The 13,739-nt window shown below is 38.1% G+C and overlaps 1 protein-coding gene across 1 annotated transcript; it reads right to left on the bottom strand.

The window, feature by feature from the left end:
* Positions 1-5,422: 5,422 nt before the first annotated feature.
* On the bottom strand, positions 5,423-12,955 carry slc2a1c (solute carrier family 2 member 1c; the record flags this gene model as incomplete). The annotated part of the gene is made up of 9 exons (XM_083886823.1): positions 5,423-5,602; positions 8,621-8,824; positions 9,639-9,740; positions 10,015-10,116; positions 10,535-10,719; positions 10,993-11,155; positions 11,796-12,036; positions 12,108-12,268; positions 12,836-12,955. 9 exons carry the CDS (start codon positions 12,953-12,955, stop codon positions 5,423-5,425), a joined length of 1,458 nt encoding a protein of 485 aa, XP_083742949.1.
* Positions 12,956-13,739: the final 784 nt, after the last annotated feature.

Below are 13,739 nucleotides of genomic sequence, written 5' to 3'. Positions count from 1 at the left end.
CCAAAATGATTCACTTTTAATGATTTCTTTTTTATGTGGAGCAAAAGAAACAAAGAAAGTATTCACATTTAAGAAGCTAAAACAATCAGAACTCTTGTTTTAATCATGAAAAAAGCTTCAAACCGATTATCGATTATCAAAATAGTTGCCGATTAATTTAGTAATCGATTAATAATCGATTAATCGATTAATCGTTTCTGCTCTAGACTGTTCCACTTGTTTATAGTACAGATTTAGTCAGTTTGAACAGGTGAATTTCATAATAACGTCTACATAAGAAACCTATATTAATTAAATGAAAATGTACTTTGTCAATACATCATAACTTCCTTGTGTCATAATGCAGGTTCACTCAAAGTATTTACATGTAAGATTAAGATTAACTTTTACTTTATTGTGTGTCTTGGGCCCTTCACCCATGCTGCAGTCATAATGAATAGAAGAACATGAAGAGAAGACCAGCAGAGGTTTTTGATCAGTCTTGTCAGTTGACTGTGTCACTGTGGGCTGACTCACGGCACAGAAATACCAGCCTTTGTCACCGGGCTCCAGATTCTTCACTGTGAATGTTCCACTTTCAGCGTTGGGTTTGGTGGCTGAAAATTTTTTCTTACTGAAATCTCCAAAGTCGTGATCTTCGTTGCCTGATCTTGTATACGCGACTTCTTTCATTGCTTCTCCCGGCAGCTGTCTGTACCAGTACATCTGGTAATAGCCACTACCTTTGGTGTGGCTGCAGTGCATTGTTGCATTGTTTCCATTTTTTTCCCATAATATTTCAGTCTGTGTGACATCACTGCCATCAGCCAGACCTGTGTGTATAAAGAGTTATTTAAAAAAGAAATAAAAATACATTACATAATAATATTTTAGTCTGAAATGCAGTTTTCTGATGTTATTTATATACATGTCGTACTTTACCTTTTACCCAGAGCAGAAACAGGATCAAGCTGATAATACCATGTTTGATAAAGTCCATGTTCAGAGTCAGATTCTCACACAGAACTCACTCAGTGTAGTAGTAGCAGAGAGTCTTATAATGTGTGGTGTGTGTGAGAGAGAGATTGAGACAATTGTGGTATTCAGGATCCCCCTACTGTACAACACGTGAACAGCTTTGCATTAATCCTGCCGCTGACACATATTTTTCATAAATCAATTTTCTTTTTTGATTAATCAGTTTCTTTTTCAGTGTCTTGCTTTGTCCACAAACAGATTATTCAGTTTCAATGAGTTCTTTGTTATACATAGCAAATAATTCACAATGAGAAGCAGAAAATCTGAGCACTTGTTTACTGGAAAAAAAAAAAAACACAAAACAGTCAATACACAAATACAAAGAATAGATCTTGGAAAACATGCAAATAAATAAAACTCTGTGACTGTTTTAACTTAACTTAACTTTACTAAAAATACATCTGGATGGAAGCAGCTTTTCAACTAACTAAGTAGTTATTTGGTCCATAAAAAGTCTGAAATTGGCAAAAAACTGTTGACCTATGTTGACAATGTCCTTGTATGCCTGATTTTTCTGCAAAGCAAAGATATTGATTTATTTTTTCCGGCTTTCTTTAGTACAGAGCAGCAGATGAAAGCAGAAATGTTTAAGAAGCTGAAACATCAAAAATGGGTTCCGTGTGTAGTGATCACTTCATATCAGGGACAGAATCCACCGCTAACTAACTTGAAGATTGTGTATGTTTAAAACCTTGTTGTGGCTGTGTGACAGTTGCATACCTTTGCATTCTCCTCTTAATGTGTACAGATTTTAGTACAGTAGTAGTACAGTACAGTACAGTACAGTACAGTACAGTACAGTACAGTACAGTACAGTACAGTACAGTAAATGTGCACATAACTCCAGCAGAGGAGACTGTTCCTGAATTCCCACTCAAACCAGTCCCACCAGTGACAGATATGAGTTCCCTGTAAGGATGGGTAATATTAGCAAAAAATAATATCTCAATTTTTGTATTTTTGATTTTGATGATATTAATATTTAGCAGATGTCCCTTAAAAAATGTGATTGTAATTGTCCTTTATAACTATATTTGTTGCTTATAGATTATATCAATGGGCACAATATTAAAGGAAACAACTCCTATAGCTACCTATGCCATGTTCTGCATAACATTCCACAAAGAATCTATCCTATTATTAAACAAATTAAACAATCTTCAAGTTCTGTTCAGGATTGTACAAAAACATACAAAAACAAAAAAGGAAAATTTTCCTAGTGATCTCCAGATTATTTTATATACTGTAAAAAACATATATAGAAAGAGTTTAAAACAAATGCCATTTATGTAAACACAATTCCCAGTCAAATAGAAAATAATACTATTACTATACTGTATAGACCTATTAGGATTGTCAGTTTTTTCCAAAAATTAAGTTAGAACTAATTTGAATTGTAATGAACTCGACTAGATTAACTGAAGCTGTTGTTTCTGCTGTTAAAAACAACAAGACAACAAGATAAATACAGAAGATACCTTTCTTCTGTATTTATACATCTCTAAGAGAGAATGTTACTTTTGAATTATAGTTCAGTCGGCAGTCCAGTAGATGGCACACTTTCCATACTTTACAGACACAGAAATAATACTAACAAAACTTCATATTTATATATATGTAATCTGGCAATAATTGTAATCTTGAATAAACATGTACAATAACTTCAAATTATTTTACCCCCTGCTGTTTTAAACTCCCGACTCATGCTCTGATCTCCTGTCTCCTCTTCTGTCTGAGGTTTATGCTGTAAGTCACTGTAGATCATATTGGTTACAATATTAATTCACACAGCTGCTGCTGGTTTTCATGGACATGTGTACACAGTTCAGAGATACGTGAGATTTCACAGAACAACCATGAAGAGGAATGCTGCTGCGTCTGCACAGCAGAGAACTCATCTGTCACTGGTGAAGTCAGGAACAGTCTCCTCTGGTACATTTACGTACACATTTACTGTACAATCCATCCGGGCTGCAGTTGATTAATCATAAAGTGTCAAGAAATGTTGAAAAATGTTCACCACTGTTTCCCAAACCTCAACATGATGTTGTCCAATGTCTCCACAGTCCAAAATTAATCAGTTTAAATAATTTCTAATAAATGTAGTGGATTTTTAGGTAAACATCATTTTACCCACATGAAGCAAATTTTCCAGTCAAAAAAAACTTTACAGTCTTTGTTGTGTGAGAGAGACTTTTATTATCGTTTAACTGCTGGAAAGTTCATCCCTAGAAGAAAGGTCCTTTTGTTTTATAAAATGCCTTATAATATACAGAAAAACACGAATCACTCAGTCATTGGGGAAAGAACAGATTAGCTGAAGCCAAGTTAGCTTCTCTCTTGTGACTCATCCTCCATGTTTTATTCTTCACCATGATTGCAGTGGCACTTAAATTTGAAACTAGAAAATTCTGCCGGCGTAATTTCGATGGTGCCTGATGTGTTCGACATGTTGATTTTTCGGGCAAAGTCCGTGTACAGGGAAGTTCCCTCGTCACACTTGTCAAGTTTCGTGCAGATGGGACAATGTTAGACTTCACTTCCTGTTTCGGGCGTTGCTCTCTCTGTTGGGAGATCATCTTTTGCAGACATGTTCAGGACGGGTCCCTGGTCTCACATATCGTGTTTCGTGCACATCGGTCAATATATTGCAAAGTTACATTTAACTTCCTGTTTTGGGCGTTCCACTTTCTGTAGTGAGTTCACCTTTTGCAGACATGTTCTCTAGGTCTCTACTGTGAGGCTCCAAAGTACCCATGTATGAAAGTCTGAGAAAAGCCAACTTTGGAGTATGTGTAAATGATTGCGCAGTTTTTGGGGATTTTTGTCGCCACGGTTACTCGAAATTAACTTAGCTTAGAAAAGTCATGGCACACCATTCCCGATCAAACCGCACGTTTTGATATAGGATGCTGCAAACTTTTGGCGGAAGAGGAATATCAAGAAACGGAATAAACGCGAAGGATTATCATAGATGCTTGCTCCAATGCATTTTAGCCCTGAATTCTAGTTCTACTAGCGACAGGCGTGGTCGACCCTGGAAAGCTCGCCATTCCATTGCTGGGCACGGATGCGCCAATACTCACGGAAGTTGACACACTTGTCAACTGTGGTACACCATCAAATCACAGTTGGTCACAGGACTGTCTTTGGCAAAATAGCTCTACAGTACAGTGGTCCTGAGATGCAAAAGACAAACACAAAACAAAAAACGCAAATCACTGAACGCAAATCAAAAAACACAATCACAAATGCAAACGCAAAACAAAAAACTCAAATGCGAATCACAATACACAAACGCAAATCACAAACGCAAAGCAAAAAACACAAATGCAGAACAAAAAAAACAAATACAAAACAAAACACATAAACGCAATGTGATTTGTGTTTTTTGTTTTGCGTTTGTGTTTTTTACTTTGCGTTTGTGATTTGCATTTGTGTTTTGCAGCTCAGGGCCACCGTACTACAGCGCCTCCTAAATGCCAAAGATTGCCAAAGTTGCTCCTTACTCTGACATGCACAAGAGGGAGCAATGATCCATCCTCGTTGTACAATTATAATATCCATCCATCCCATCTATTATCTACACGGGGGTGTGGTTGTCACTGTGAGTCAATGGTTGTTTGTCTCTATATATGGCCCTGCGATTGACTGGCGTACTGTCCAGGGTGTGACCCGCCTATCACCCTGGACAGTTCGCCAGTCAATCACAGGGCCATATATAGAGACAAACAACCATTCACTCACACTCTCACACCTACAGACAATTTAGAGTGACCAATTCACCTAATCCCCATATTGCATGTTTTTAGACTGTGGGAGGAAGCTGGAGAACCCGCAGAAAACCCACGCACACACTTGGAGAACATGCAAACTCCATGTAGAAAGGCCGCTTCCTCAAAAACCGGCTCAAAACCGGGTCTTCTGGCTGCAAAGGCAAGAGTGCTCAATTATGATATAGTAAATCAAATTTATTTTTATCAGTATAATCATGACATGAAATGTTTACATCGCCCCATGTTTTGTTCTCAGCTGACAGTGTGACATGTCCAAAACAGACACTGAATTGTACATTTTGCAAACAGATTTTACGTCAAAATCTAGATACACAGTCAATTGACTCAAAATAAATTAAAATAGGGACAAATATGTCATTAGTTTTATATGTAAAAGACTTGATTAGAAGTCAGATTCTGTTTGTGGAGACTGGATTTAGACTCTGGGAATTACTCAAGGTTTAGTGACTCAACGCTGCTGAACAGCAGAATCTCTTAGTTAAAACTTGGTTACTTAGTTGCATTCATATGCCTATCTGTACCATACCATATTAAAGAAGACTTTTTAGTAGGGTGAACTGGCCCTTTAACAGTATGACTATGATTGGTACTACAGGTGGAAAGATCCATCAGGTAAAAGTGTTGAATCCAGGCTTATTGTCCAGAAGAATGCCTTCTGCTCCTCTGAACTCCTCTGCTATGTCATCAAATGTGCGACCTTTTGTCTCCGGCAGGCGAATCCAGGTGAAGATGAAGGCGAGCAGAGCCACGATCATGAAGAGGAGGTAGATGTACTCACCACAGATTTTCTGATCAGGGAGAAACAGACCAATACTTTTTTAACTGTATTTAATCTAATCATTATCTATTAAACCAGATTTACCGGAGTTAAGATCCCATTCAAACACTGATATCTTTGGAAAGCCGTCTATTCGATTACCTTGATATCAGACTTACGGTCCATGTACTAGTAACGTTTTTTGTCCTCACTCGTAAGACAATTTGGCACACTAGTAGAAGTGCGCACTAGTAGAACTCACTAGTAACGTTTTTGTTCACTACTAGTGCCACTTTTGGCCTACTAGTGCACAATCAAACCTTACTAATAAACTACTGTGCTGCACTAGTAACACCACTAGGCCATATTAGTAGACACACTAGTAGTCTGGTGAGGCATGTTTGACATCATTAGTACTACTAGTAAGTACCAAAATGAATGTCCACTAGTAGTACTAGTAAGGTATGTTTTGCCTTACTAGTACTACTAGTAACATTGAGAATGCCAACTTGTAGTACTAGTAAGAGCCAAAATACAATAGTAGGACGAGTAAGATGTTTTGACATAGCTAGTACTACTATTTTATTTATTTTTTACCTTACTAGTACTACTAGTAAGGCCCAGATTGTCTACTAGTATTACTAGTAAGAGCAACTGCAACCACTAATAGCACTAGTTGGGATATTTTGGACCATACTACTAGTACTAATAAGGGCATAAATGCTCACTAGTTGAGCTATAAGAAGCCAAAGTGCTTACTAGTAACACTATTCACACAAAATGCTAATGGGACAGTAGAAAAGAAGCATTCATTGAGACTATTGGCTCTACAATTCAAAATAAGTAGTGCTGGCCAATCTAGACTGAGGATTTTGTCATTAACCCACCACGTGTTAACTAGTATGTACCTGTAACTGTCCACTAGTAGTACTAGTATGGCATTTGTGACCCTACGAGTACAACTAGTGTAGAACTAGTGTACAACTAGTCAGAATGTCTAATAATACTACTACTAACAGCCAAAATGTCTAATATTAAGGGCCAAAATGTGTACTAGTAGCACTAGTAAGTGGCAAAATATCCACTAGTAGCACTAGTGGGGGACTTTTGCACCATACTAGTTGTACTAGTAACATCAACAACTAGTGCTACTAGTGACAGATACTTCTTATTTCTAGTGTAACTAGTGGAAGGTTTGTCTTGCTAGTGAGCCTCTGAACCTCACATGTAAGGAGTTTGGCTGTACTAGTATGACACAATACACAACTACTGCGCAACTGGCACACTAGTATGCAATTGCACACTATAAGTGCACGACTACATGCAACTAGTAAGACATACTGTAACATGTAAAACTTTTCTGCGCACACACTAACTTTGGCATCTTACTTATGCATTAGTTGACATCTGCACGCTACTAGTACTACAAGCGGACACTTTTAGACATTCTGGCCTAAAAATGCCATACTAGTGCTACTAGTGGTTGCTCTTACTATTATTACTTGTACTACTAATACTACTAGTAAGAGCAAAAGTGTCCACTAGTACTACTAATAGTGTTTTTGGCCTAGTAGTAGCACTGAGGTAAAACATAACTTACCAGTGCTACTAGTGGGCCTTTTGGCACCACTAGTAGGGTCCAGGATTAAAGGGTTCAAAATTATTTTAGGTGGCTGTAAATAATTTGCTGCATTACACATACATTTGCTCTTGTATGTGTAAAGCTAAATATATGAGCCAAAATAATAGCAATTAGTTATCGGCCAACAGCTGCCCTGACATCTAAAAATCTGCATCAGCCAGAGAAATATCTATATCCATAGTTATTTGTGAATGGACATCAGTGTGATTGACAGCTGATATCATCCAATAGGAGCCTGGTTATCTGTGAACATCCATTTGCAAATCACCAAGGTCCTGGATGCCTATTTCGAGCCTTTAAAACTGGAGTTAAGATTATAATGGGTGACATTGCAATTATTTCTCATATAGTAGATATTGTAGATTCACCACAAAATCATAATGTAAACTATTTAGAACTAAGGAGAAGAAGAGAATGAAGAAAATGGAGAGAAGGAAGAGCTCTGCCATTTTTCCTGCTGTTTAAATGTTAAAGCGGAACTAGACCGGAAGTTCCTATTATCGCTGTTTTTTTTGGTGTGTATCTGCGTCATTACCTTGTTTATGAAGCCTGACGGTTCGAAACAAACAGTTCAGCCATTGCTGAGAAAGTTGTGTTTTACTGTAATCTCGGGGCTCAACGAGATCACTGAAAATCCCGTTAACGTTACGTAAGCAGCGGTTCTCCTGAACAACCGATCGTCCTGCTCCGGGCGGTAGTCCGGGCACATCCGGTTGCGTACATTGAACCGCAGAAGAAGAATAACGTCCGTTGTGGAGGTGTTTCACGAGCAACAGTGTCTTCTGACTCTGGGTCTGACTCCGGTTTAAAGTCATAAAGGGACTGCGGCGGGGAGTCGTGACGAAGCTATTTTTAAACACTGTTAAAACAATGTTTTTATAATGAGTAGCAATGCATCCACCGCTCCAGAGAGGGAGCTGCGCTTCTGAGAGCTGACGTGATAGATTACGTCACTTCCAGATACCTGGCCAATCACAACACAGGTGGGAAGGCTCTACGCTGGCTGGCCAATCACAACACACTCTGTCTTCTCGGGCGAGATTTATGGCTAAAAATAGCTCGACTGACAAGCGCTTCGAAAAGGACAGATTTTTAATCGGCTCGTTTACATCAACTAGGAGGATTTTGACCATAAAAACAACTTAATATATGTAAGTAGACCTCCATAACTCACATATATGTGCAACAGGACCACTCTGTGACCTAACTGTCGTTGGTGTTTAATCACTGTTTTTAAAGGATTTAGCTGTAGGTTCATACTTAACATTCAACAGATTTATGTATTTCTTTAGTAATCATTACATATGTATATAACAGAGTGAATAGATTTATAGGTTGTAAGCACAGTGACAAAAGCAAACATGAAATCATCTCCAAAGAGAATTCAGGCCAGCTATATCAACCTACCAGTAAGGGAGGAAAAAGCAGAGCCAGAACAAATTTCCCTCCCCAGTTGAGCATGCTGGTGAAGGCCATAGCGATGGGTCTGCCGGGCTGGTCGAACAGCTCGGCTGCGATGAACCAGGAGATGGGACCAGGACCCAGCTCGTAGGCTGAAATCAGACAGAAAACCAGTAGGACCTGCAGACTGCGTAGTCCTGGGGCCAGATACTGGACAGTGGGAGACACAAGTCAGCCTCAGTAGGATGGTTCATGTATGTCATTGTAAAAGCAGACAGCTATGATAAAGTGATGTTGCAACATTTTCATCAATCACTCTGCCCATCATTGTGTTCCACACCCGGTAAGTTTACATTTTAGGTTAAACTATAATGCATTTTTCTGTGGCTGATGCCAGAATTTAGAAATACCGGTACAGTATGATACCAGAATTGTTTTGGCCGATATGTTTGGCTGATTTATTTTTTTTACATCAAAAATGAATTACACAGTTGCTTAACTTAAATAATTCTTGTACATTTACACTGCAGTGAACTCAATATCGAGTACATGAAATAGGCATACAAAAAATAAATACATTTATGAAATCAACTTTTGGATGATCATTCATTCATTCTATTAGTTAGTTACAATGTACAATATTCTGTCATTTGATTATGAATTGATTATTATTGATATATAAATTAATTGCCAACTATGTTGATGATTCATCATTTTTCATGGTTTGAGTGTTTAAATAAAACACAATATACTTCTGTGATTACAGCATATTGAACGTGAATGTCTTTGTTCCTCTACGACAGTAAACACAAAACTAAACATTAGATGTAAATTTTTACACCATTTTCTGAATCGTATCTATAACATCTACTCATTAAGGAAGAAAAGTATGACAGATTAATCCAGAATGAAGATAATTGTTAGTTACAAACATTTAACGATTTGAGCAAATGGCAGATTTTCTTCAATGGAAAATGTCCTGTTTAAATGAAAGGAGCAGTTGCACAGAATGAAATAATCTCACCAGGACAGAATCGACGATGGTCATTAACAAATTGCACACTGCTATTGAGATGAAACCAGTCAGAAGCAACCTTCTCCTCCCTGCCCTTTCCATCAGGAAGAACTGCAGAGGAAAGAATAACACAGCGGTGAATTAAATTGCAACACTATCCTGTTGTGGTTTGAGCTGTAAAAGCGTTCATGAGCAAATGCTTACAACACTTTATCTGTGGGCCAAGCATTCGTGAAACTTTGTGGTAAAATCAACAAAATACCTTGTATTTCAAGTAGATTTAAAGTTATTGATTCAATTCCTGAGGAGCCAAAATAATAATTATTACGTAAATCATGTTGTGAGCATTTTAATAGGCTCACCACCACTGTTTTTTTGTACTTACTGCTACCAAAGTGAAGGTCACATTGACAGCTCCCACACCAAGAGTCAGGTATTTGGCCTCATCAAACTTGGCCTGGAACATTTTGGTGGAATAATTGATGATCTGGTTGAAAAGATGAGAAATGTTTATTAAGTTAGTGAGCTACTGGGACTTTTCTGGGTTTGGAAGTGACACAATGCCCCTACAATTGACTGACTCTGTCTTTGTCAAAATAGAAAGGATATTGTTCTTATTTGTTTGTGTATAATGCATCTTTGAAATCTGAAATACACACTCTGGCTGGTTTGCTGTTGTAGGAACATGGGCGTTGTAAGTTTGCGGCCTCCGTAAAGAAAATAATAAAAGTTCAAATAAAATGCTTATTCAGGCTATAGATACCAAACAATTTAACCTATGACACACTTATAGAATAATTCTTGATAGTATATTCAATCTGCCAATAAACCCTTGTTAATGGACTGGACCTTTAAATAATATTTAACCAGTAAGAACTTTGCCTTCTGTGAAACCTACAACTCACCGCGTTGAATCCGGACAGCTGGCTGCCTAAGTTGACGATGAGGACAATGATGATCGGCTGCTTGTAGCTGCGTTTCTTGAAGAACTCGTGGATGGTGACACCAGTCTGAGTGTGTGCGGCCTCTTCCTTCATCTCCTCCAGCTCAGCTAACACCTTCTCTGGTCTGCCTCTCAGCCTCAGCAGAGCTGCAACATTCAAACAATGCCTCAAAGTGAAGGTGCTGGCTGAAAACATCTCCATCGTTTCAAGATATCCCATGTGACTGCAGTATGTAAACTAGGCCTGTATGTGGTGCTGTACTGTCACGGAAATACACCAAACATTGAGAAGACTTGTGGAAAGGTTGAGTTATGACATCATCGACCTTTGCTTTTGATACTGAGCTCCAGTTTAATGACTAACTGAAAATACTACAGGACAAGTTAGTTTCGTGAAACTCCAGTGACACTTGCACCCACCAGACTCTGCCTTGCTCTCCTCCCCCCGGTTGATGAGCAGGTATCGCGGGCTCTCAGGACAGAAAGGTAGAACCAGGTACTGGGTAAGTGCTGGGATCAAAGACAGAGACAACATCATGGCCCAGTAATGCTCTGTACCGAGCATCGTCTCCAGACCAATCACCTGCAGAAGACAAGTACATTTAATTTAAAAATTAGAAGCAAACCTTGATATCTAATAGACACAACAAATGTTCAAAAACAAACCCTGCCTGCACCTTTTAATATTGACAGCAAAAAAAAAGAGATCCAGTGATAGAAAACATCCTCTCCTGGGTTTTTTTTAATCCCCTGATTTAATGCAAGCATAAAAAGAGGCGATTCTAGAGTCTGTAGGGGCCCTAAGCAAAAATTCCCAGGGGGCCCTTCCAACCAGTGTTCATCCCCTTTATGTTATAAATAATCTGACACCAACGAAAAATATATGAGTTCAAAAAAATGTTTTTTCAAAATGAATGAAATAACATGGAAAAACCTTGTAATTAAAAAGTATGTGAAAATATTAATGTAAAGAACAATAAAATACTGTAAATAGCTTTTTTAAAAAACTATATAAACTAAGTAAAAAAAAATACATTACACTGTAAAGAACCCACATTATAAAACAATATAAATATATAGACCAATAAAATACTGTAAATAACTGAAAAAAACATATTTTTTCAGTTGCCTGCCTTGCCTGTTCGCAAACTGCGCCTCTGAGCATAAAGGACCAAAATCAACAACTTAAAAAAAATGACCTTGACCTAATATGTGGTCCTTACCATTCCCAGTAAGATTCCTGTGGCGAAGGACACCTGGTTGAGCGTAGCGAAGGCGCCTCTCAGGTTGGTGGGAGACACTTCCTGGATGTAGAGTGGATTCAGGCTCATCACTAACCCACAGAACAGGCCAAACACCAAACGTCCCAGGATGAGCACTTCAAACGACTCACTGGCTTTGGATGCAAACATCAGACAAGCCCCCACCACTGAGAGACCGTTCACTATCAGGATGGAGTTGCGTCTGGAGGGGAGGAAACAAAAAGATTTTAAAAAATATGGAAATTACTCAAACCTTATCCCCCCATTACTTACCTTCCGTAAGAATCTGCTACATATTTGACGCCCAGTGAACCGAGCAAGGCCCCAAAGTCCTTAATGCTGACCGACAGCGACCACAGCAGAGTCAGACTGTGATCTGGAATTGACTGGTTGTGTCTGGCTCTCCAGGTGTGATTAAAGAACTCTTCAATGATCTGACCAACAAATGTTATTAAAAGAAAAGATGAATCATTAGATTTAGGACAAATAGGGCTGGAAATCTTTGAGAAATTCACAGAAGAGAAAAAATATCACAAAATGTTTATTTTTTTCTGTATGGATTTCAATAAACAGTATATTAAAAAATATAATACTTATAAAGTGCTTTGATTAACTTTTAGATTAAACGGAGTAAATTGTAAGCATCTTTCCTCAAATTGCTCAAAATTCTGGATATCATCAAATTGCACTTTCTCGTCCTTCTGTGTTGACCCTCACTTTTCCACCATCTACTGATTATCTTGGTGAACTATACTTAATTTAACAGCAGTTTATGAAAACTTACATTTTCTTTTACCAAAACTGTCAACTTGTTGTCAGAAATTGTAAGAAAAAATACAATAATCTGAGTTGTTGTGTCGTGTAGGGCTGAAAGGATGATTTTCATGATTTTCTCGATTAATGGAGTTCATACATTTTTTCTCAGACCTGGAAATGATGATGTTCCGATGATGAATGAGGATTTGTATTTTTCTCTTTCAGGTCCCGTGTGATGTGCTTACCTTGGCTGGAGCGTTGACGTTGCCGGTGTGGTAGCCGATCTGCAGCGAGCCCAGCACCGCAGCCAGGATGGAGGTGAGGAGTGTGGCTGTCAGATGGCTCTGTGTCCAGGTCAGTGACATTTACATATTAGTTACATTTCACAGGAAAACATGTAAAGTAAAATAAATGAATGAGTGGCTCCAAGTAGAGGGACCGGCAATGGTTGCTTGTTTATCGGCCCATTATTTACGTAATTGAAACTGAATTTTTTTCACCCCAAGTTTTTGATGACCTGTTTTTACATGTATTTATTTCTATTATTAAATATAGTATATGATTGCACTGCAGTGCAGACATAACATATAGATTAAGTAAACAGACCATGAGTATTGTTATTGACTGAAATCAATGAAAAAGTTATATTTGCATATAAGCATATCAGTCAACCTTTAGCTACAATGTATAAATATTTACCTTTTTGACTTTTTGTCCATAGAAAGACATGCTTTCTAGTACATCATGTTAACCCGTTATTTGTAAGGGTCAAAGGACCGGGAACCGCAGCATTTTCACACACAGGCAAGATGTCCAGAATTTTAATGACCACAAGTCAGTGTAAATGCTCTTTGTGTCACCGTGGTCACCTGTAGGAAATGAGCTAAAACAAAACAAAACAATACAAACCTCCTTGCTCGCCATTTGTGTGAATGAGACCCTTGGGGTGCACGTGCATTTATTTCCTGGTGACTCCCTCTACTGTAAATAAAAAATAAAAACAGAAATGATGCCAGAATGTGAAGCACAAAAACCATACAGCACTATGATGTGATGATATGGCAAGAAGATATCACACACACATTAATTAATGTATGAACCTGCTAGTTAGTTATTATTCGTATTTTAAACACAAATATGGATTTAGTA

The sequence above is a fragment of the Microchirus variegatus genome (genome assembly GCF_963457635.1).
Source record: "Microchirus variegatus genome assembly, chromosome: 3".
Classification (NCBI taxonomy): Eukaryota; Metazoa; Chordata; class Actinopteri; order Pleuronectiformes; family Soleidae; genus Microchirus; species Microchirus variegatus.
Note: the sequence above shows the minus strand (reverse complement) of the source record. Positions and strands in the feature narration are given on the sequence as shown.